The sequence below is a fragment of the Cyprinodon tularosa genome, unplaced genomic scaffold (assembly GCF_016077235.1).
Source record: "Cyprinodon tularosa strain WSP-4 unplaced genomic scaffold, ASM1607723v1 ctg593, whole genome shotgun sequence".
NCBI lineage: Eukaryota > Metazoa > Chordata > Actinopteri > Cyprinodontiformes > Cyprinodontidae > Cyprinodon > Cyprinodon tularosa.
Genome location: NW_024039333.1, coordinates 542,548 through 563,262, shown reverse-complemented (window position 1 = coordinate 563,262; position 20,715 = coordinate 542,548). Strand labels below are relative to the sequence as shown.

The window sequence follows — 20,715 nt, the reverse complement described above, 5'->3', positions numbered from 1 at the left end:
GCGCTCACTCAACCAGCAAGATTACCAGGACTTCTGCTAACCATTCTGTCCCCCTCTGCAGTGAAAACCTGTCATGACCAGTCCTTTCCCAGAACCTGTTCAGTGTTTAACCTGTGTGTTTCATAATAAACCTTTGAACTTTTTCCCCTGTCTCAGAGTGTGTTCTGCATGTGGGCTAGTAACTTAATACCCATCATGAAAAATTTTTGATGGGGGGCTCCCTGAAATTAGTTTTTGGAACTTAGGATGTCTGTAATAATTATATAATGGAGCTATAAAAAAGACCTACAAAAGTAGTGCATTCAACCCGCCTACAGGAAGAACTTTACAGAACATATCAGTAAATCTGAGAAGGAGGAATCAACAACCTTAACCTGAAGAGGCAATTGCAGAAAATATGAGATGGATGAAGAAACGGAAGATTGTTTTTATTTCATCAAAAGACAGCAGGAGGAACTGAGAACTGGAGGGAGGAGCAGAAAGGAGGAAGAATTCATGAAAAGAATGAGATTAACTAGAAATGTTCTGATTTTTAGTAAAAAAAATTGACAATACTGTTACTTAGAGATAAAATAGAGGAACCGTCCCATGATAGAAACAATATTTAGTGCAGCAGTTTCCAAGGTGTCTAATATAGTATCTACATTATGTAAAAAAAAAAAAAATCAGCACTCCAGAAAAATTTCACCTAATTAACAAAGGCAATCATTGTGTCTCCTTGAGGATAAATGTGTCCATTAAATAACCAGAATGTTGGTCATTGTCCTTAAGAATATGTTTAGTAACCGTCAGAGATTAACCCACTTCCTGTAAATGAGGACAGGATGGGCTGAGTGCTTCCTCTTTCTCATCTTACACAGAAGCAGGTATAGAAGAGGAAAACAAAGCTCAGGATATCTTTGTTTTGGAAGATCAGGTGGATTAAACTGCTTTTTGACAGATATTCAAGGTAAATTCAAATTTGAATCTAGCTTTACTGTTATTTAGTGAGTTTTTCTCTCTGTGAGGAGAAAGAAACATGAACTCTGATTGGTTCTCTGCTCACACAGAGGGTTAATTCAGCTTGGTGTCTCCTGCTCTTTTTAGTTTCAGCAGCAATAAATGTGTTGATTAATTGTGGTTCTATAGAACCTCTGATCTGTTAAAACAGAGGTTGCTGTGGTGGTTTGTGTTCAGATTTTTGCTCAAACTGGGAACTTTTTGTTATCTGTAAACTGCTTCATAACAAATGAAAAGCAGGAGGGAGCAGCAATTTGCATGATCTTAATGCTTGGCTGCCAAATGCACCAATTAATTGAGAATGCATGAATTTTTTTGTAAAAAAATAAAAAAAATAAAAAATTCTGCCAATATCAACCCAAAATATAGGTCAGCCAATGTATAGGTCTATATTTCACCAGGACCTGAGCTGCTCTGGAACTAGGAACTTACCATACTAAAATCTTAATGGCAACATGAAGTTGGCTAAAATAGCTTACACTGCAGCACATCATGCCCTGATCTAAAGAGACCTAAGAACAGGTGGGAAACAAAGGTTTTATTTCAGAAGTTTTAGTTTTTATTCTAAATTAATGGGAATAAAGAAAAGCATATTTTTTAAAGAAAGCCTTAAACATGATTAATTCATATTAATTTTATCCTTTTCAGGGAAAAGATGGAGAAACTTTCAGAGGAGGGGCAGCAAGAAGTCCAGCAGAATTGGGGTAAGTGATCAGAGCTGAAACAGTTCTAATTATACTGTTCTTACCTGAAATTAGGTTTTATCAGGTTATTGACATGCAATGAGATTGATTTAGTAGCTGATATTGAACAAACCATGACTTTATTTACCTGTAAGTCATTATTTACTCAGGCTGTTTGGGGCAACGGGTTTATGTGCTCTTTATGTCTCCCTTCAGCTTAAATAAATCCTGTCTCTGATTTCTGCATGCAGTGCAAAAGCTGTTTGATGTTCGCCCTGAGCTTGTGAAGAGGGTTTCTTTAGAGGTCCTCATTCAGCTCCTTGATGGCCTTCGCACAGATCGTGTTTTTAATACTTTGGAGAAACAGGGAATACTTGACGAGAACGCAGCCACAGCAAACAAGGCCCGCTGCATTATAGATGATGTGATAAAGAAAGGAGAGGAGGCCTGCAGAAAGATGATCCAACGTCTTCAGCTCATAGATCCTACATTATCATATCAGCTGGGTTTGTCCTCTTATTCTTCTGTTCAGCCACGTGAGTCCAAACAAATTCCATTTTGCTGTTTTCTTAGCAGAGCCTTATGTCTTTTTTCCCAATTCTAAATGCAGATTGAATCTGTCTGCTCAAATTTCACGAGATCAACTAACACCTGTATTTATTTTAAGAAAAAAGTTAAAAATTCTGAGATATATATTCTGTTTTGTGTAATGGATAAGGGCTAGGCAATCTGACTGAAGCTACCAAAGCAGTATCAGAGAAATGTTCTTTAAGGAGCCTAAAATGTTAATGAAAACAAGAGGTAGTAATTTCAAGTTATGTGGATGTAGTTCTGTGCAATTTCAGAAAAACAAAACAGCAAAAAGTAAGAACAAATGGATTGAGTCAAAAGGCTGGTTACATTTGTAAAATAAAATTAATAACATTTTTGCAGGTTGTGACAGACAAACAATGAAGAGTTACTTCAAACAGAAATTAATCCCTAAAAATGAACTCCCAATAGCAAGAACATGCATATTCCAGTCATTAGTTTGGTTTCAGGAAGCGGCACAGTGCAGTCACAGCAACTACAAAATGTTGTAAATAACATGATTGAAGTCTTAGATAATAATCATTACTGTGCAGCAAATTTTATTAACCTAAGGCATCTGATTATGGAGGACCAGCTTTACCATATTTAAAAATAAATATAAAAATAAATAAATGCTCAATAAATAAATAAGCATACAATTAATTGCCCCCAAAAATCCAATAAACAAATAAATGTAGGTAGAAATTTAATTATACAGTGAGACATAAAGTATATATCTCGTTCAATTAGCTTCTTTATTTATTTGCTTTTGTAGTAATTACCTTATTTATTTATTGTCGATTAGAATCTTCAACTTTATTTATTAATTACAAATTTTTTAAGTATTTATGTGCATGTTATATTTTTGTCTGTTTTATTCTTCATTTGAGTTTTTTTTTACCCTATTTATTTATTCAATACTATTTATTTCTGCCTGTCATTTTTACGTTTCTGCTGACATTTCTGCCTCATTATGCAAATGAGGAGAATTGTGTCTTTGAGGCTCAATTTCTGCCCATTGGTTGGTTAGCATTTTACTGCATCGGTCGAATCTACAGGAGGAGAGGAGAGTCTGAAATCACTGGCCGTTTCTCAATTTATAAGATTGTGAGTACGGTCTTGTGTCCTTGCCAAGTATGTTCTTGAAAAGAACACAGGAAAGTACGGACTTTCCGAGGAAATGTAAAAACAACAGGCAGAAAAAAATTAAGTTAAATTCAATTCAGTTTATACATATAATGCAACACATGTAATTTCAACACACTTTACAGTTCACCAGATTATACTGTCAAATTGATTCAAAGTTTTCTATCTAAGAAAACCAGCTGATTGTGTCGGCTCATTGACTCTTCAGCGATCCCACACATTAAGCATGCTTGCAGCGACAGTGGAGAGGAAAAACTCCCTTATAACAGGAAGAAATCTCCAGCAGAACCAGGCTCAGTGTGAGCGGCCATGTGCCGAGGCTGCCTGGGGTTCAAGGAGACAGAAGCAGAGATACAAAAAGCAGCCATAAAAGGCGGCCCCGTCCAGGAAACACACAGCCAGGCAGACGAGCTCTGAGCCAGCTCCCATGTCAGAGGATGAAGAGAGCACATCCATTTAGTCACAGTCAGAGAAACTGGACTACACTGAAAAACAGGCCGATCTATAAACAAAGTTGTTGATGGCAGTAGCGCAGCTGATATTTCTCTCCAGGATGATCAGTTCTGGCTGCTCAGACCTTGCGGACGTGTCAAGCATAAATCAAGCTTTAGGTGGTTATTAAAACTGGGGCACAAGCCATCACCAGCATGGGAAGACCCACCCTGGTGATGATCTCATCCCCAAGATCCTATGTGTTTGGTAGTGTGACAGAGCAGGTTAAGAAACGCATCGGAGATGGGGAGCAAAGAACGGAGGAACAGGGTTCTCCAAGGAGCCATCTACCCTTCCAACCCTGATAAGGAACCCTGAGGCCAGGGACAGGGCACAGAGGTCATAGAAGCGTCCGACCCAGAGGCGGCAATAGGGGTCCAGAGCCGGTCCTGGAGATGCATCATCCCGAGCAAGGTGTAATCCCAGACACAGGTTGCATGACCCCCCTAAAGAGGGATTCTAACTCCTTAGCTGCATTGAACCGGCAGTTTTTTTTTAATAAAAAAACTGCTTAAAAAACTTAAAAAACTTATTAAATCAAGTTCCTTGATATCTTTGGCTCTCTCCTCAGAGGGGAATGCCTTCAACACTTCCACTTTGTTGGAAGCATTTTCTGTGTTCTCTGCAGGACAACAATGGCCTCAGTAGTAGCTTCGAAAGACTTAAATGCGTGGTCTACACTGAGGTCTTGCTCTATGAAGTTTCATGCACCAGTTCCATATCTGCTTTCAGCCTCTTTTGCTGCCATTCTCAGCCCATAGATGGGCTCTTGGGAAGGGACTGTTTCCGAAGACATGCTCCCTTATGCAATAGTCTACTATGTCTTTGGTAAGACCCGTCTTCAAAGAATCCTGACATTATTCTCAAAAAAGATTGAGCAAGCTTGTTGTCTTTATTGGTGCAAAAAAAATACAGTCTCTCTCTAAATTCTCAGCTGTGGCTTTTTAATAAGAGGGAACAGAAGACAGCTGATTGTAAATGGCATTGGCCTGTACCAAAGTAAAGTAATCTTTACATGGAACTGGGCGCTACAGGGAGGGAGATACCTTAGGTGACCATTGTTTTATAAATGAGTTATTAAGGTCTTCACTTCACTTAGCTTATTTAATTCAATTCAATTCTGTTTGTGTTCAACAAAATTGTGTTAAATTGTTTATATTCAACAACTCTAGGTAGAGCTTCTGTACAAAGGGGTCATTGTGTCTGCCGATAATTTTTTCCTTACTTTTTGAGCTCTTCCAAATGTTTTGCCCTATCAGCAAAAATATAACAATATATCTGCACTTGGATTAAGGGGTGGTATTTCAGCAGCTCTGTGTTGTCAAAGCTGCTGACAACACAGCACATTTCACCATTTACCATGACAATGGTGAAAGGTAGCTTCCGCAGTGGGTACTTTTTTCCCCCAGCTTTTATGTCATTACACTGGTACAAGTAAAGAGCAGCAAAATAAACTCTCTCTATTTAACCAATCCCCTTGGGGAGCAGTGGGCTGCCATTGTGTGTTACCCGGGTAGCAGTGTGGGGCTTTGCTCAGGGACCCAGAGTGGCAGTCTGTGGGAATGGGTTTCAAACTCAGGACCTCAGGACTCCAAGCTCTATGCCCTAACCATTCAACCCAACAGGGAGGTTTTATCTTCCCTGTTGTTGGGATTGGGTGAAAGAAGGTTTGGAAAACTAATTTTCCATCTAATGACTTGATAACTGCTCTTCTGCCAGTCACTTGTGTTATACCACTACAGGTTTTCAGAATTTCAGGTATGTCAAAAAATGTATCATGCTAGAGAATGGTTACTTTGATAACCACTTATGGCATAACTGCTTCTGATGGTGTCCCCCTAATCTTTCGGATATACGTAAACCAGCCAAATCTTAGAATAGGATTTCCCTGTGATTTCGTTCACATACCTCTGTCTGGCTGTCACAATCTTCACATGCATTTTGCATATTGCTGTTGCCGTTGGAAACAAAGAATATAAACCACATTAAACATTTAGCTCTAAATAAACTGCATAAATATTTATTTATTGTATTACTTTTATTGACACTAGATGATGCCTACAGATAGAACAATGTAAACAGCATTAGTAGAACTACAACATGTTTATAGTCGATGTGAATGATCTGATTATCAGACTATTAAATGTGGGAATCCATAGTGCTAGCAAAAAGATGGCCCCAACATTAAGAGCTTTTCTAGTGCATTTTTTTATTTTTACAACCCTACACACTCTCTGCATGATAACCCTAGTTAGAGTCAAGAAATACCTCTTAGGTTTGACACCTGTTTATAAAAAACAACGTTTCTTCCATAGAAATAGAAAGACCCCCAAGAGAATGTCAGAAATTGTTTCAATTATTTTTGTCTTTCTGAAATGCCCTTTTTTCCTCATTCAGATGTCAATGATCAATGTCACCATGACCTTAAAGTGTCTCTGAAGGTAAAGTTTGAATGTGTCTATGAAGGCATTGCTAAAGCTGGAGAGAAAACCTTTATGGATGAAATCTACACAGAGCTCTACATCACAAAGGGAAAGACTACAAAAGTCAATGATGAACATGAGGTCAGGATGATTGCAGCAACATCCTGGAAAAAAAATAGACCAGAAACAACAATCAGGCCAGAAGACATCTTCCGTACACATGGAAGAAGGGATCGGATCAGAATTGTGATGACAATGGGTGTGGCTGGCATCGGGAAAACCGTCTTAACACAGAAGTTCACTCTGGACTGGGCTGAAGGCAGAACCAACCAGAACATCCAGTTCATATTTCCATTCACCTTCAGACAGTTGAATGTTCTAAAAGAGGAAAAGTTCAGCCTAGTGGGACTGATTCATAAACACTTTAAGCCGGTTAGGGATGCAGGGATTTGCAGCTTTGAACAATTCCAGATTCTGTTCATCTTAGACGGTCTCGATGAGAGTCGACTTCTTCTGGACTTCAAGAACAACATGACTTTGAATGATGTGACAGAGTCCACCTCAGTGGATGTTCTGCTGACTAACCTCATCAGGGGGGAACTGCTTCCCTCGGCTCTCCTCTGGATAACCACGCGACCTGCAGCAGCCAGTCAGATCCCTCCTGAGTGTGTTGGCATGGTGACAGAGGTCAGAGGTTTCACTGACACACAGAAGGAGGAGTACTTCAGGAAGAGGTGCAAAGATGAAGAGAAGGTCAGCCGGATCATCTCCCATGTCAAGACATTAAAAAGTCTCTTCATTATGTGTCACATCCCAGTCTTCTGCTGGATCACTGCTGATGTTCTGGAAGGTCTGTTAGAGACCAGAGATGGAGGAGATCTGCCCAAGACCCTGACTGGGATGTACATCCGCTTCCTGATGATTCAGAGTAAAAAGAAGGAAGAAAACTATCTAAGAGAAAATGCTGGAGAAGATGCAGATATCAGGAAGATGGTTCAGTCTCTTGGAAAACTGGCATTTAAGCATCTGCTGAAAGGAAACCTGATCTTCTATAAACAAGACCTGGAAAAGTGTGGCATCAACATCAAAGATGCTTCCTGGTTCTCAGGGGTGTTCACTGAGGTCTTTAAAGAGGAGAAAGGAATGGTTGACACCTCAGTCTACTGCTTTGTTCATCTGAGCTTCCAGGAGTTTCTGGCTGCAGTCTACTTGTTCCAATGTTTCACCAGTAGGAACACTAAAGTACTCAGGAACTTCTTCGGTTTTTTCTACATTTGCTCGTCTCTGGAGGATTTCCTGAAGAGAGTCATGGAGAAATCCCTCAGCAGTAAAAATGGCCACCTGGACCTGTTAGCTCGCTTCCTTCATGGCCTCTCAGTGGAGTCCAACCAGAGCCTCTTAGGAGGCCTGCTGGGTTGGAGAAAAAACAGTGCAGGAACCATCAAGAGAGTCATCAGCAATCTGACAAAGATGAACACTGATGATGATATCTCTCCTGATAGAAGCATCAACATCTTCCACTGTCGTCTGGAGATGCACGACCTCTCACTTTGTCATGAGCTCCAGCAGTTATTGAAATCAGGGAAGGAGCTCTCAGAGATCCAGTGCTCAGCTCTGGCCTACATGCTGCAAATGATGGATGAGGTATTGGATGAGTTGGACCTGAAGAAGTACAACGCATCAGATGATGGACGACGTAGACTGGTTCCAGCTGTAAAGAACTGCAGAAAGGCTGTGTGAGTCAAGATGTCCTCATCCTGTGATGCTGATTCAGCTCTAATGTCCTCCTGGTTCTTCTTAACTGTTCTAGCTGCTTCTGGATGTTTTTGCCCTTTAACTTCTTCCTTCATCCTTTGGACTATTTAGCCAAGCAAACTTCTAAACATCCATTTCCTTCAGGACAGCTCTGCTTAAGCTTCTGATGTTTAGAGATTAGGATCATTTTAAAAACACTCCATGTTTGATCAGTTTTCATCCTTCATTTAAATGAATCAAAAACATTCAGAATGTAGAAATTCTGTATTTTTTCCAAAAAACCAATCAGCCAGAGACCCATTAGAATCTTAAAACTCCTCTTTGCTCGTTAGAGTGTTAGGCCAGAATTCAAAGTTTTTATAATAACTTTTTGTTTTGATGGAAACTTGGGCTTTGTCCAAATGTCAGCCCTAACCCCTAAATCCCTCAATCACTATATAGAGCGGGGACTATATACTGGACTTGACGGTCAGTTAACTCATTTTACTGACCGTTAGGACAGATGATCACTTGCTTTGAGCTTCCAGTTGGTCACATAAAGCAGGGCATACACTTTATATACATTCCTGCCCTTTTCAACCCTATTCTCCAGTTGTGGGAGAATTTTTTTTTGATCAGGGCCAACTTCTAGCCTGATTTTGCATCCTGCATCATGTAGTATTCATTGGGTAACGTGGGGAGATTGGCCTCTCATGACCACCTTCTGATCAGGAATCGTAAGGTCGGGAGAAAATCAAAAATGTTTGAAATTCAGTCGGCCATCATGACGTGCTCCTGAACAAATTCTGATGTTGAAGCAGAGCTACGAGATAGATGAGTCCGACCAGCGCCACATCTTGGCGCTGTCCGACGTGTGGTTTTTGGACGTGCAGTGTGAGCAGATAGATCATATCAAAGCGATGGGTTCGCACAGTGTGCAAACATGCATTGTGAGCTGTGAACTTTTAAACCCTGCAGTTTCGTAGTACAGTTTGAGTTATAGCTGCGTGCAATGAATGAAAATATCGCACAGCATATGCCCGGCTTAACTGCCCCTCTTAGCATGGGGGCTGCACTATCTTTGTCATTAGTCGCTGCTGTCGGGTAGCGACGAAGTCTCATGATGCAATTCTGGATATATCTGCTTGTCTAGTGACCATGGATAATCACTACTTTTCAAAATGCATTGTGGAAAATTTTGAGTCCACTACTTTTTCATCCAATAGATATTTGGACACTCATCAAAACGATGTAATCACTTTATAGTGCCCTATATAATGATTAGGGCAGACATTTGGACACAGTCTTGGAATATTCAGATCAATCCCTGCATTGCTGCTGTTGCCATGGAGATTAGCTTTTTAGATACAGAACCATATTTTCTTACTGCCCCCCCAACCGACACACACCACACCACAAGTTTGTAAATTAGAGTTTGGAACCATTTTTCTCATCAAGAAGCTGTTAGATGTTCTACATAAAGAAGCTTAGAGACATGAGCTTTAACCCTTTAGACATTGCAGCCTCTTCTAATTACAGGGAGAACTTTCACTGCTTTCTAATAAAAATTGCTGCTTGACACAAATGCTCTGTCTCCTCTAACCAGCAGATAGCCAGATCCAAACATGGAAATCTGAATATATGTCCATGAAGGACCCTACCTTTCAACCATTGCCTGTTAGAGACAAAGAGGAGCCATGATCCTAAAGAAGCTGAAGGTTAAATTAAAAAATGATGAACAGAAAATATTTGATGCTGTGGGGTGGAAGTTTTGATCATCACCATCCAATTTGCTGTTAATGTCAGGACAGAGACACAGCAGGCCTGCAACTGAACCAGGATCTGAGGAGACTTAAGCAATTCACTGTGGAGTCATCAGATGACGAAATCACTGTTTTTTCATTATGTTTTGTATGTCTAACATCGAGATTGTCTGATTTCATTATAACTGACTATATTTCCCCTCAAATCACAGACTTGGTGGCTGTTACCTCTCTGAAACTGAATGTGAAGTTGTGGCCTCAGCTCTGAAGTCCAACCTTCATCTGACTGAAGTGGAAATAGAGAAGATCTATGCACGAGGATCCTTAGATGACGGTGGAATTAAGCAGCTGTGTGAGATACTGGAGAGTTCAGTCTGCAAAGTGAAGAGCCTGTCGTGAGTTTTCTGTTTGTATTGAAACCAAATCATTAACTGATACTTTAATACTTATTTTAATTGAGAATTTTATTCTAATATATTTTCTTTAAATACAGTTTCTCAGATATTTTACCTTGTAAATGAATAATTCTCCTGTTCCATATGTTCTAAATAGTGAACTTTATTTTCCAGGTGTTCAAACTTTCAAATGCTTTGGAATGAATGACAAAAATTAGTTAAATGAGATCAAATAATGATGGAGATGTTTCGGTTTGATACTGGAAGGATTCACATGATGACAAAATATAGAATAGCTTTCAGGGGTTGACGTTAAGGATTTTTACCACTTGCCCTTCGGGCAGGTGACTTTCACATTTCATTTGCCCAGAAACTATTTTTACTTGCCCAGTGTAATGTTTGATAAATATAGTTCCTAATATTCATTTTTGTAAATATATCAATGAAACATGTTTGTTTTTTAAATGTTTTTTGTAATTCAGTATTTGTTAAGTTTCCAGGTTCCTGGTGTGTATATGCATGCGTCAGATAATGAACTCAAACCTACATTACTGTGTTAACATGCTTTTCAATCCTTCCTGCACATTCTTTTCAAATTAAACTTTGCTTTAAACTGTTGTGTGCTTGGAAAAATATAAATTGTAATGTTAAAAATCTAAAAAAAAAAAACTTGACAGGTTAAAAACTTAAGATAAATCACAAGACAGAAGTCAATGTCACAAATTAATAACTTTTATTTTAGAGTCACGGTATGTTTATACAAGATAATACTATTAATATAATGTGACTTTTCTAGAGGAACATTATACATAGTTATTTTATACAGGGTTTCCACAGTCATACATAAATTCAGAATTCTCTGACTTTTAACTGACTAAGGATTAGTTTTCCCTGACAAAATAAATGCAGCAACAAGACAATAATAATAACATAACAGGTCACCAATTTAACATGTTTAGCTCTATAACATTTAAATGCACCTCTCCAATGATTAAGAGAAAAAATTTAATGAAAATTTTTTTAAAGTATGGCCTGCACCACTGTACAAAAGACTGCCATATGAAAGATCTTTCTAGCTTGTTTGTCGTTTTGCTAACTACATCAAAATTACCGCTAGGTGGACAAAAATCACGCCATCTGGCGGAAAATCACCCGGCCATTTCAAATCACGCGCCTTTTTCAAATCATGTGATATGTGTACAAAGCAACAAAAATGGTGCCCGGAACCCTTCTGGGTCGTTTTCATCGAATGTCGTTAATTTTAAAGTAATTTTGAGTGATAAAAAAACTTTTTTTTTTTGCGATCATTGCACTTACCCAGCAGGCAAATGCAATGAAATTTGTACTCTCCCGACAATAAAAACTACATGCCCCGGGCGATCGGGCAATGGTTAACATCGAGCCCTGGCTTTATTTGTCATTTCTGATTCATATAATCTAATCCAGAATGACATTTGGTTCATCCATAGTTAATCCCACATAGAATAAAATAACATTATCTAAAAGAAAAATTATGTTTAAGAAAGAGCAAAGAAATCAAATAATTATCCTGAAGCCGCTGTTCTGTTAGATTGGGTCAGAGAGAACAAGCTGCCAGAGTCAGTTGGATTTCAGTTGTATTTGTACTTTATTTAAATAATCATTTTTCAGAATAGTTTTTAATTTTACTCCCCACATTTTAAGACAAATACTTGGAATATTTAACTTATAGGTTTAATTTCAACAGTCAAAGGCAGTTCTAAACAAATGGGTTTTTAACTGTGACTTTAAAGAACTCAAGCTTTCAGCACCTTTACAGGCTCCTTAGAGTTTGCTCCAGATCAGTGGAGCATAGGAACTAAATGCTGCTTCTCCATGTTAGGTTCTAGTTGTGGTTGTACAGATTAGGCTGGAACTAAAATGCCTGAGCGGTCTGGGAGGTTAATACACTGACAACAGGTCTGTTATTGATTTAGATGCTGATCCATTAAGTGATTTATAGACTAACAGAAGTGGTTTAAAGTCTATAAAGTCTTTAAAGTCTGAAAAAAGGGGAGGGATTATGTCCTCATACTTTGCAGATTCAATGAAGGATATTTTAAGGTATTTCATATACATGCTAGAGGAGAATATTCTAGATCAAGCACAAAAATAGAAGGTTAACAACTAGAAATATGTCACATTTGACATTAGAAAGCAAGACCTACTCTTTTTGCAACATACTGTATTATGTACTATTTAAACAAGAGAGGGTCCATGCATGGGTAGAGAGGGTCTGATAAACAGCAGTGGCCATGGAGTCATGCTTTCACTCCTATTTATACTAAGGGGAACACCCTCTTTGAACTCGTCTCCCAAAGTTTAAAGTTTCAGCATCACCCCACAGACCACAACATGTCCCACTAAGGTAACAGTAAAGAGTGGAGTGGAGTTTCGCAGATCAGCTGGTCCGATTACCTGCAGCCTCTCAGAATCTGGAATCTGATTGCCAGGATAAATTTCAACTAAAAGTAATATTAGTCTTCCAGATCAGTTCTCCTTGATCCAGAACTGTTTTAATTAAAAACAAGTAATCTGTCAAGCAAGCAGCAGTTGATGCTGCTTGTGTTGTTCTGATTCTGGGTTGTGCTGCAGCTCTGCCCTTTGTCTAGGACAGATTTCTACCAGAAGAAAACTAATGAACACACCTTGATCTGAACCTTCACAAGTCATCAGAACATGTTCCAGTCGTGCTTGGATTAACTCTTTATTCTTTCAATCAGTTTCAGTGGATCAAATGTTAGACATCAGTTCATCATGTTTCTGGGACTTTTATATTCACTCAAATACATTTTTGTTATTCATTTGTTCATATGTCAGTTTTAACCTGCATCCTATTGAATTCAGTTAAAATCTTCTATTCTTTATTTAGATTGTTTGACTGCAAAATGTCAGAGATCAGTTGGGCTTCTCTGGGCTCAGCTCTGAAGTCTAAAGCATCACATCTGACAGAGCTGGACCTAAGTGGAACTGATCTGAACCCTGGAATGAATGAGCTCAGTGGGTTTCTCCAGTCTCCCATCTGCAAACTACAGACCTTGAGGTCAGACGTAGTATATATTTGTTAAGGTTCAGATCTGATCAACTCTATCTACCATTTTTGTTTAATCTTAACTAAAATTAAATGTCATGCAATCTGTCTTCAATTCCCCAAGATCTGTGTCTCTGATTTATCCTGCCTCTAAAATGTGTGTATGCCCTATGGATGGGTCAGAGGTAGGGCTGTGGGATAGAGCTGAAAAATGGATTACCACCTGTGTCGCTCATTTTCGTCTATCACTAAGATTTGATTTGATTTTAGCTTGATCTGTTTGAAGTAAGGTCCAGGGAACAGCATCCAAATGTAAATGTAAGTCCTAACCCTATTCCAACATGCCCTCTGACCTTTATAAATAGGTCAGAAAAAAATAAATAAATAAAATAAAATGGGGTTAAACTGAAAAGGTTAAATTTTTCACATTCATGAAAATGCCTTAAATTATTTGTCAATTTTTATCCCCATGGTGTCAAAAATGGTATCGAGAATCAAATGTTTGCTTGGAGTTTGATATTTTAGTCTGGCAATCTGAGGCTGAAGGTCCATAATTAGGGTTTCTTTATGGAAACACAATCGTATCAAGCATTCCTTCATTCCTCCTCCATTCTAACCAGGAACTGACAGATTTCAGGAGATGAACGATACCCAGATAAATACTAAGATGAATTTGAAGATTCAGGAGTGTGTTCAGCATTGTGTGGCAGCCCTGCCCTTTTTCCAACAAAAATTCCCCTGGAGGAAACTAAGAAACACACCTTGATCTGGACCTTCACATGTCATCAAAATATGTTCTGTTTCCGCTTGGTTTAACTCTTTCAATCAATTTAAATGGATCATACATAGGACATCAGTTCATTGTGTTTCTGAGACTTTTACATTTGGTCAATTTCATTTTCTACATTTTGATTATTTGTTTTTTCATATGTCAATTTTAATCTGCAACATATTGAATTCACCTAAAAAAAAATTATTCTTTATTCAGATTGTTTGACTGCAAATTCTCAGACAGAGGCTGGGCTTTTCTAGGCTCAGCTCTGAAGTCTAATCCATCACATCTGACAGAACTGGACCTGTGCAGAACCAACCTGAACATTGGAATGCAGGAGCTCAGAGGGTTCCTCCTATCTCCCCTCTGCAAAATACAGACACTACGGTTAGTCTCCATGTTTTAGTTTAGTGCTGATATTTCTTATGGTTGTGCTAAGTTGTGTTGACTCTAAACTGATAACACATGGCTGATATCCTACTGATCCATACTGAAGACCTTAGTGTTAAAGAATCAATTTATATATATATATATATATATATATATATATATATATATATATATATATATATATATATATATATATATATATATATATATATATATATATATATATATATATATTGTTGTAAAAAACATTCATACGGAAATTCAGAGCATTAAAAATATATGTGGTGCAATTATGCAGTATTTTGGTTTGGTGTTATCAGTGTAATGGAGAGTCTGTGACATGATTTAGAGTTTTCTCAACAGTTCAGCTGTCTGATGGCAGTGGGGAAGAAGCTGTTTCAGGATCTACTGGATCTGCATTGAATGCTGCAAAGCCTCTTCCCAGAGGGCTGCAGGGAGAACAGTCCATGGTGGTCTTTGTCTTAAATGGAGGGAAGAGGAGCCCCCATGTTCTTCTCTGCTGTTCTCTCACTCTCCTCACTTTCTTCCAGTCTGAGGCGCTGGAGCCTCCACACCACACAGTGAGACAGCTGGTCAGAACACTCTCTATGGTGCTTCTGTAGAAGGTGGTGAGGATGGGTGAGGGCAGGTGGGCTCTCTACATGCGCTTCTGTGCCCTTTTGACCCGTGAGGTGGTGTTTACAGTCCAGGTGAGGGTGTCTGTGATGTGCACCCCCAGGAATTTGGGGCTGCTGACCACCTCTACAACTGAGCTGTTGATGACCAGCCAGTTCTTCCTGAAGTCCAAGATGATCTCCTTCGTCTTCTCCAAGATAAGGCTGTTATCTTTGCACCAGTCCACCAGCTGCTCTACCTCCTCTCTGTATTCCAGGTCATTGTCATCACTGATGAGCCCCACCATCATGGTGTCATCTGCAAACTTCACAATGGGATTGGTTGGACACAGTTATGTGTCATCAGGGTGAACAGCAGGGGGCTCAGGACGCAGCCCTGAGGCAACCTGTGCTTAGACTGATGACATCAGAGGTGTTCTGTCCGACTTGGACTGACTGAGGTCTGTTGGTGAGGAAGTCTAGCAGCCAATTGCAGAGGGGTGTATTGAAGCCCAGCTGTTCCAGTTTTCCTATCAGATCAGATGATAATGGTGTTGATATTTTTGTTCTTGAAAAACCTGACTTACACAATCAGACACGTAGATTATACAACAATGCTTAATGTATCACAAATAATTCAAACAAAGGATCAGATTTAACATTAACAAATTGTTTTCATTTGTCAGAAAGTTCAATGACATTTTTAAATCTTTGCAAACTATAGTTTGAAAATTGCAGAATTGCAGAAAATTGCAGAAAAAAGATGTCTGGGTCCAGGCTTTCAAGGGTTAATCTTCATCCTGTTGAATTCAGCTAAAATATTTTGTTCTTTATTCAGATTGGAGGGCTGCCGTTTGTGTGAAACCAAATTAGCTTCTCTGGGCTCAGCTCTGAAGACTAATCCATCCCATCTAACAGAACTGGACCTGAGTGGAACCTACCTGAACACTCGAATGAAGGAGCTCAGGGGGTTTCTCCATTCTCCCCTCTGCAAACTGCAGACACTGAAGTAAGATATAGTATTTTTTTATTCTAATAACATTACACTGTAAATATCAGTGTGAAGGTAAATCAGTGAGCTTGTTAAGGATCAATAGGCCAGTTGATCAGAAGAGCAGGTTAAGACTCTCAGAAGGACTACAGAGCCTGAAGGTTTGGCCAGCGCAAATCACGTTCAAAAAGAGTTATTAATGACAGTTCAAAGTTCAATAACACAGATTTCTTTCCAGAAGCAGTCTAACAATTTTCCCTAACAACTTTTAGTTCATTAAACAGAGTCTGGGTTTGTTCAATACAGAGGGATTGAAAGTGCAGAATGCCGATTATGTAGTGTGGGGAAATAAGTAATACCGCAAGAGGAGAACAGTAGGTAGGCTGTAAGGTCTGAGGGATTTTAGAGCAATCAACCTGGCGCCATAGTGCTAGCATAGATCACACTGAAGGTTCTGATGTGATAATGTCCATCTACCAATAACATTTCATCTGAACTACATTTGAACGTCTGTGTGGAATTATAATTCAATCGGGCTTCAAAAGGTGTGTACATTGTACTGATGGGTCAGAGGTAGGGCTGAGGGATAGAGCTGTAAAACTCCACCATCTTAGCCGTTCAAATCAGTGTATCATTATTATTCAATTTTAGTTTGATGTGTTTAAAATGAGGACCAGGGAAAAAAACGCATGAATGCAAATTTGAACCCTACGCTGTCATGGTGTGTTTAAAGGCCCGACCCAAAGATGCAGAGAACCACTCAGAGAGCAAGGGAAAGGTTTAACAGGTTTATTGAGGTAGGGTTGAAGGGGGTAGGTCTGGAACTCAGAAAGCTGGTGAACAGGAACTAAAAAGGTCTGGAGAGGATATAACAACTGTTCGTTCAGGGACAGTAGGAATCTTGAATGCCGTAAGGGTGATGGTAGTGAGGAACTCTCGTTTGGGGGGGGGTTCTTCTCTCACTTTGAATCCAGAATGTGTGGGTTGATCATGAGAAGAGGGGACTATTTAAAGGGTGGACTGGTAGACCTACTTAGGACCCAGAGGAGCAATGGAGCAGACTGTCACTTGAATTTTTGTGAGGGACTTGAACGGCACATGTGGAGGTTTCTCCCCTGCTCAGTGTGAACTCAATAAACAATCCTTCCAGGGGACGAAGGCCAGGCATCCAGTACACAGGAGGACTTCCAGCCAAAGGCAAAGACAAAAGCAAGGTTAGGCTCAGAGAAACAAAAACTCAGCTAGGCTCAGTGAAACAAAGACTCAGGTTAGACACTGCTAATCTAAGCATGGCTAGAGTACCCAAAACACTCAAAGTAGTGACAGTCCACTGCTTAAGTACTCCTCCAGATAATGATCCAAAGAGCTGCAGGTGTGCAAGGAGGACCAACAAGGACAGGGCGCCCCTGGTGATGGAGGGAGAGACAGACACAAAATAGACCACACAAACTGGATTCCTGACATACGCCTTCTTAAACATAACCTTGAACCATTAAAAATAAGTCAGTCTTCCTGGCAACATAAGACAGCGGGGTCCCATGTTGAGACTAAAATAGGTCAGTTTTTGATGTTAGTGAAAATATTTTAATGCCTGAAATTATTACAGATATTTTATCTACACAGTATCAAAAATGGTATTGAATATCCAAACTGGTTGTTCACATGCAAATGACGGTCAACAGCCTAATGGCCGATGGTTAGTGCTCTGATGACCGCTGCATTGTTCCCAGAACGCTGAGTCATGCTCCATAACAGCATTGGAAGAGGAGGACAAAAGACCCTGGGGTCCTCCATCCCTTTTTAAAGATGGAAAGTATCTCTTCAACAAAATGGCTTCCATTCCACTTGTCTCCAACGTTCCTCCCTCTCCAGGATGAGAACATGTTCATCCCTCAAAGATGAGTGGACATAACTGAACCTTGGACAGATTACATTGCTCTCCGCTCTAGGCCATCCTTTTGGTCAGTGGCTGTTTTTGTTTTTTCCCCCAATGTAAAACTGCTTTCAGTCCTCCTGGAGCTAAACATTATATCCAATCCTGGGCTATTGGTACCGGGGAACCAGATCTTTGGGGGGAATGGTCTTATATTTAATGTGTTTGGGGCTTTGAATGCCACTGGTATGTCATGTTAAAAAATAAATGCCTTAGTTTGTCCGAAATGCACCAACATACCAAACGACTGATCCCGACTGGATTTGGGTTCTACTGGAGTCCTGTTTGGGTTTCTGCTCTAAGGCCCAACTGGTGTGGGATTTCTGCTTGTCCCTGCTAATCTCATTAGGTCTTTATTGGAGCAGCAGCATGTTTCCATTAATATTAATGAGAGCTCTTTAACTGGTTCTGTTGGTCTGTTCTAACATCACTACATCTTTCTATACTTTATTCAGATTGATTGGCTGCCAATTGACAGAGATCGGCTGTGCTTGCCTGGTCTCATTTCTAAAATCAAACCCCTCACATCTGGAATACCTTGACCTGAGTAAGAACAACCTGAAGCAGTCAGATGTTCAGCAGCTGCAGGATCTGGTAGAGAGTCCAGACTACAAACTGAAGACTCTGTAAGTAGATGGTTGGAGTGAGTCCAGCTGCTCCACTACAGCTCTGAACAGGACTGAAGGCCTTTCATTGCTTCATCATGGATGTCCTGTATCAATTACTGACATCTAATGGATAGGATGGAATCACTTATTGATCTCCTCTGTTCTTCCTTCTTCTCTCTGTAGGTTGTGGAGCTGGTTATCCTAGTAGAAGAGAGAAGCTGATCTGTGTCCTGTTGATCCACAGACATTGAAGCTGAAGCAGTTTGAGTTTAGAGACTCTAACTGGATCCTGATGATGAACTCTGAGTTTCCAGATTTTTCTGTTCTTATTTTGATCCTGTCTGTCATATAGGTGTTGATATTGTTTTTCTCTTTGGAACAATGAAGATAAAATTCAAACTAAGCTCCTCCAGTTAGTGGCTTCATGTAGGTTTGATCTGAATCTGATCAAACTTTAACTGGGTTGACCTTTTTACTCTCCAATTCATCTTCAGCCTATAATGCAGAAATCTGAAATAAAGCTCAATTTTGACGTTTTCAGGCTGCATGTTTGCTTCAATTGTGATGTAGTTTTTTGATGTTTTGATTATATTTTACTCATTTTCTGCAGATGTTCAGGCAGCTCTACTCATTTTATCTGTCTTCCTAAATGGCCCAGTGAGAAAAATATGGTTTATCTCAATGAAGAGGTTTTTTTCACGATTTTTAATCATATCATATTTTCCTTCTTTATGAAGGTCAAACATCAAACTGAGTTAAGAGCAGCTCAGAGACTTTCAGGTCTTCTATGGAGAAGCACGTTGAATGAAAACTCTATTCACAGGAAATTAGAATTTTCTGTTTCGCAAAGAGAGTTTACTCAACCTGTCTGTTACCTTAGTAACAGAGCTATCCTGGGCCGTTTCTCAATACGCGTTCTTGAGCGTTCTTGCGTGCTCGTGTACTCGTGATACGTCATCAGCCTCAGCCCAAGCACTGTTCCAATTGCAGAGAACGCAAGACCGAGAACGCACCAAATCCCCGGATGTTGTTCTCGCCCAGCCCTCATTATCGAGTACGCATCAGAGCAGACTTCGCCGTTCTTGAGATTGACAGCCATCCCAGCATGTACCACTGCAGCAGCTTTCAATGGATCACTCCATTAAAAGTTAAAAGTTCTCTTTTCTGTTGCTGTTGTTCAATAAAAGTAAGTTTTAAGATTATTTGAGGGGAGAATATTATACTTTAAAGCGTCACTACAGGTGCTGGTCATAAAATTAGAATATCATGAAAAAGTAGATTGATTTCAGTAATTCCATTTAAAAAGTGAAACTTGTATATTATATTCATACATTACATACAAACTCATATATTTCAGATGTTTATTTTGTTTAATTTTGATGATTACAAATGACAACAAATGAAAATCTCAAATTCATCATATCAGAAAATTAGAATATTGTGAAAAGGTTCAAAATTGATGGCCCCTGGTGCCACACTCTAATCAGCTAATTAACTCAAACCACCTGCAAAAGCCTTTAAATGGTCTTTCAGTCTAGTTCTATAGGCTACACAATCATGGGGAAGACTGCTGACTTGACAGTTGTCCAAAAGACGACCATCGACACCTTGCACAAGGAGGGCAAGACACAAAAGGTCATCGCTAAAGAGGCTGGCTGTTCACAGAGCTCAGTGTCCAAGCACATTAATAGAGAGGCGAAGGGAAGGAAAAGATGTGGTCGAAAAAAGTGTACAAGCAAGAGAGATAACCGCACCCTGGAGAGGATTGTGAAACAAAACCCATTCAAAAATGTGGGGGAGATTCACAAAGAGTGGACTGCAGCTGGAGTGAGTGCTTCAAGAACCACCACACACAGACGTATGAAAGACATGGGTTTCTGCTGTCGCATTCCTTGTGTCAAGCCACTCTTGAACCACAGACAGCGTCAGAAGCGTCTTGCCTGGGCTAAAGAGAAACAGGACTGGACTGCTGGTGAGTGGTCCAAAGTCATGTTCTCTGATGAAAGTAAATTTTGCATTTCCTTTGGAAATCAAGGTCCCAGAGTCTGGAGGAAAAGAAGAGAGGCACTTCATCCACGTTGCTTGAAGTCCAGTGTAAAGTTTCCACAGTCAGTGATGGTTTGGGGTGCCATGTCATCTGCTGGTGTTGGTCC

General features: G+C 39.6%; 1 protein-coding gene across 1 annotated transcript; it reads left to right on the top strand.

Moving 5' to 3' along the window:
- The first annotated feature begins 861 nt into the window (after positions 1 to 861).
- LOC119797661 (NACHT, LRR and PYD domains-containing protein 12-like) lies at positions 862 to 19,098 on the top strand. The gene is made up of 10 exons (XM_038306829.1): positions 862 to 949; positions 1,648 to 1,703; positions 1,934 to 2,218; positions 6,288 to 8,049; positions 10,023 to 10,205; positions 13,096 to 13,266; positions 14,243 to 14,413; positions 15,869 to 16,039; positions 18,410 to 18,580; positions 18,746 to 19,098. Exons 2-10 carry the CDS (start codon positions 1,655 to 1,657, stop codon positions 18,765 to 18,767), a joined length of 2,985 nt encoding a protein of 994 aa, XP_038162757.1. The 5' UTR covers positions 862 to 949; positions 1,648 to 1,654; the 3' UTR covers positions 18,768 to 19,098.
- Positions 19,099 to 20,715: the final 1,617 nt, after the last annotated feature.

What these genes read in the sequence shown, in the direction of transcription:
- LOC119797661 (XM_038306829.1), top strand. Translation starts at nt 1,655, where the DNA reads ATGGAGAAACTTTCAGAGGAGGGGCAGCAAGAAGTCCAGCAGAATTGG. An exon ending in TGCAAAGTGAAGAGCCTGTC is followed by an intron (nt 10,206 to 13,095) that starts GTGAGTTTTCTG and finishes TTCTTTATTTAG; the next exon opens with ATTGTTTGACTGCAAAATGT. An exon ending in TGCAAACTACAGACCTTGAG is followed by an intron (nt 13,267 to 14,242) that starts GTCAGACGTAGT and finishes TTCTTTATTCAG; the next exon opens with ATTGTTTGACTGCAAATTCT.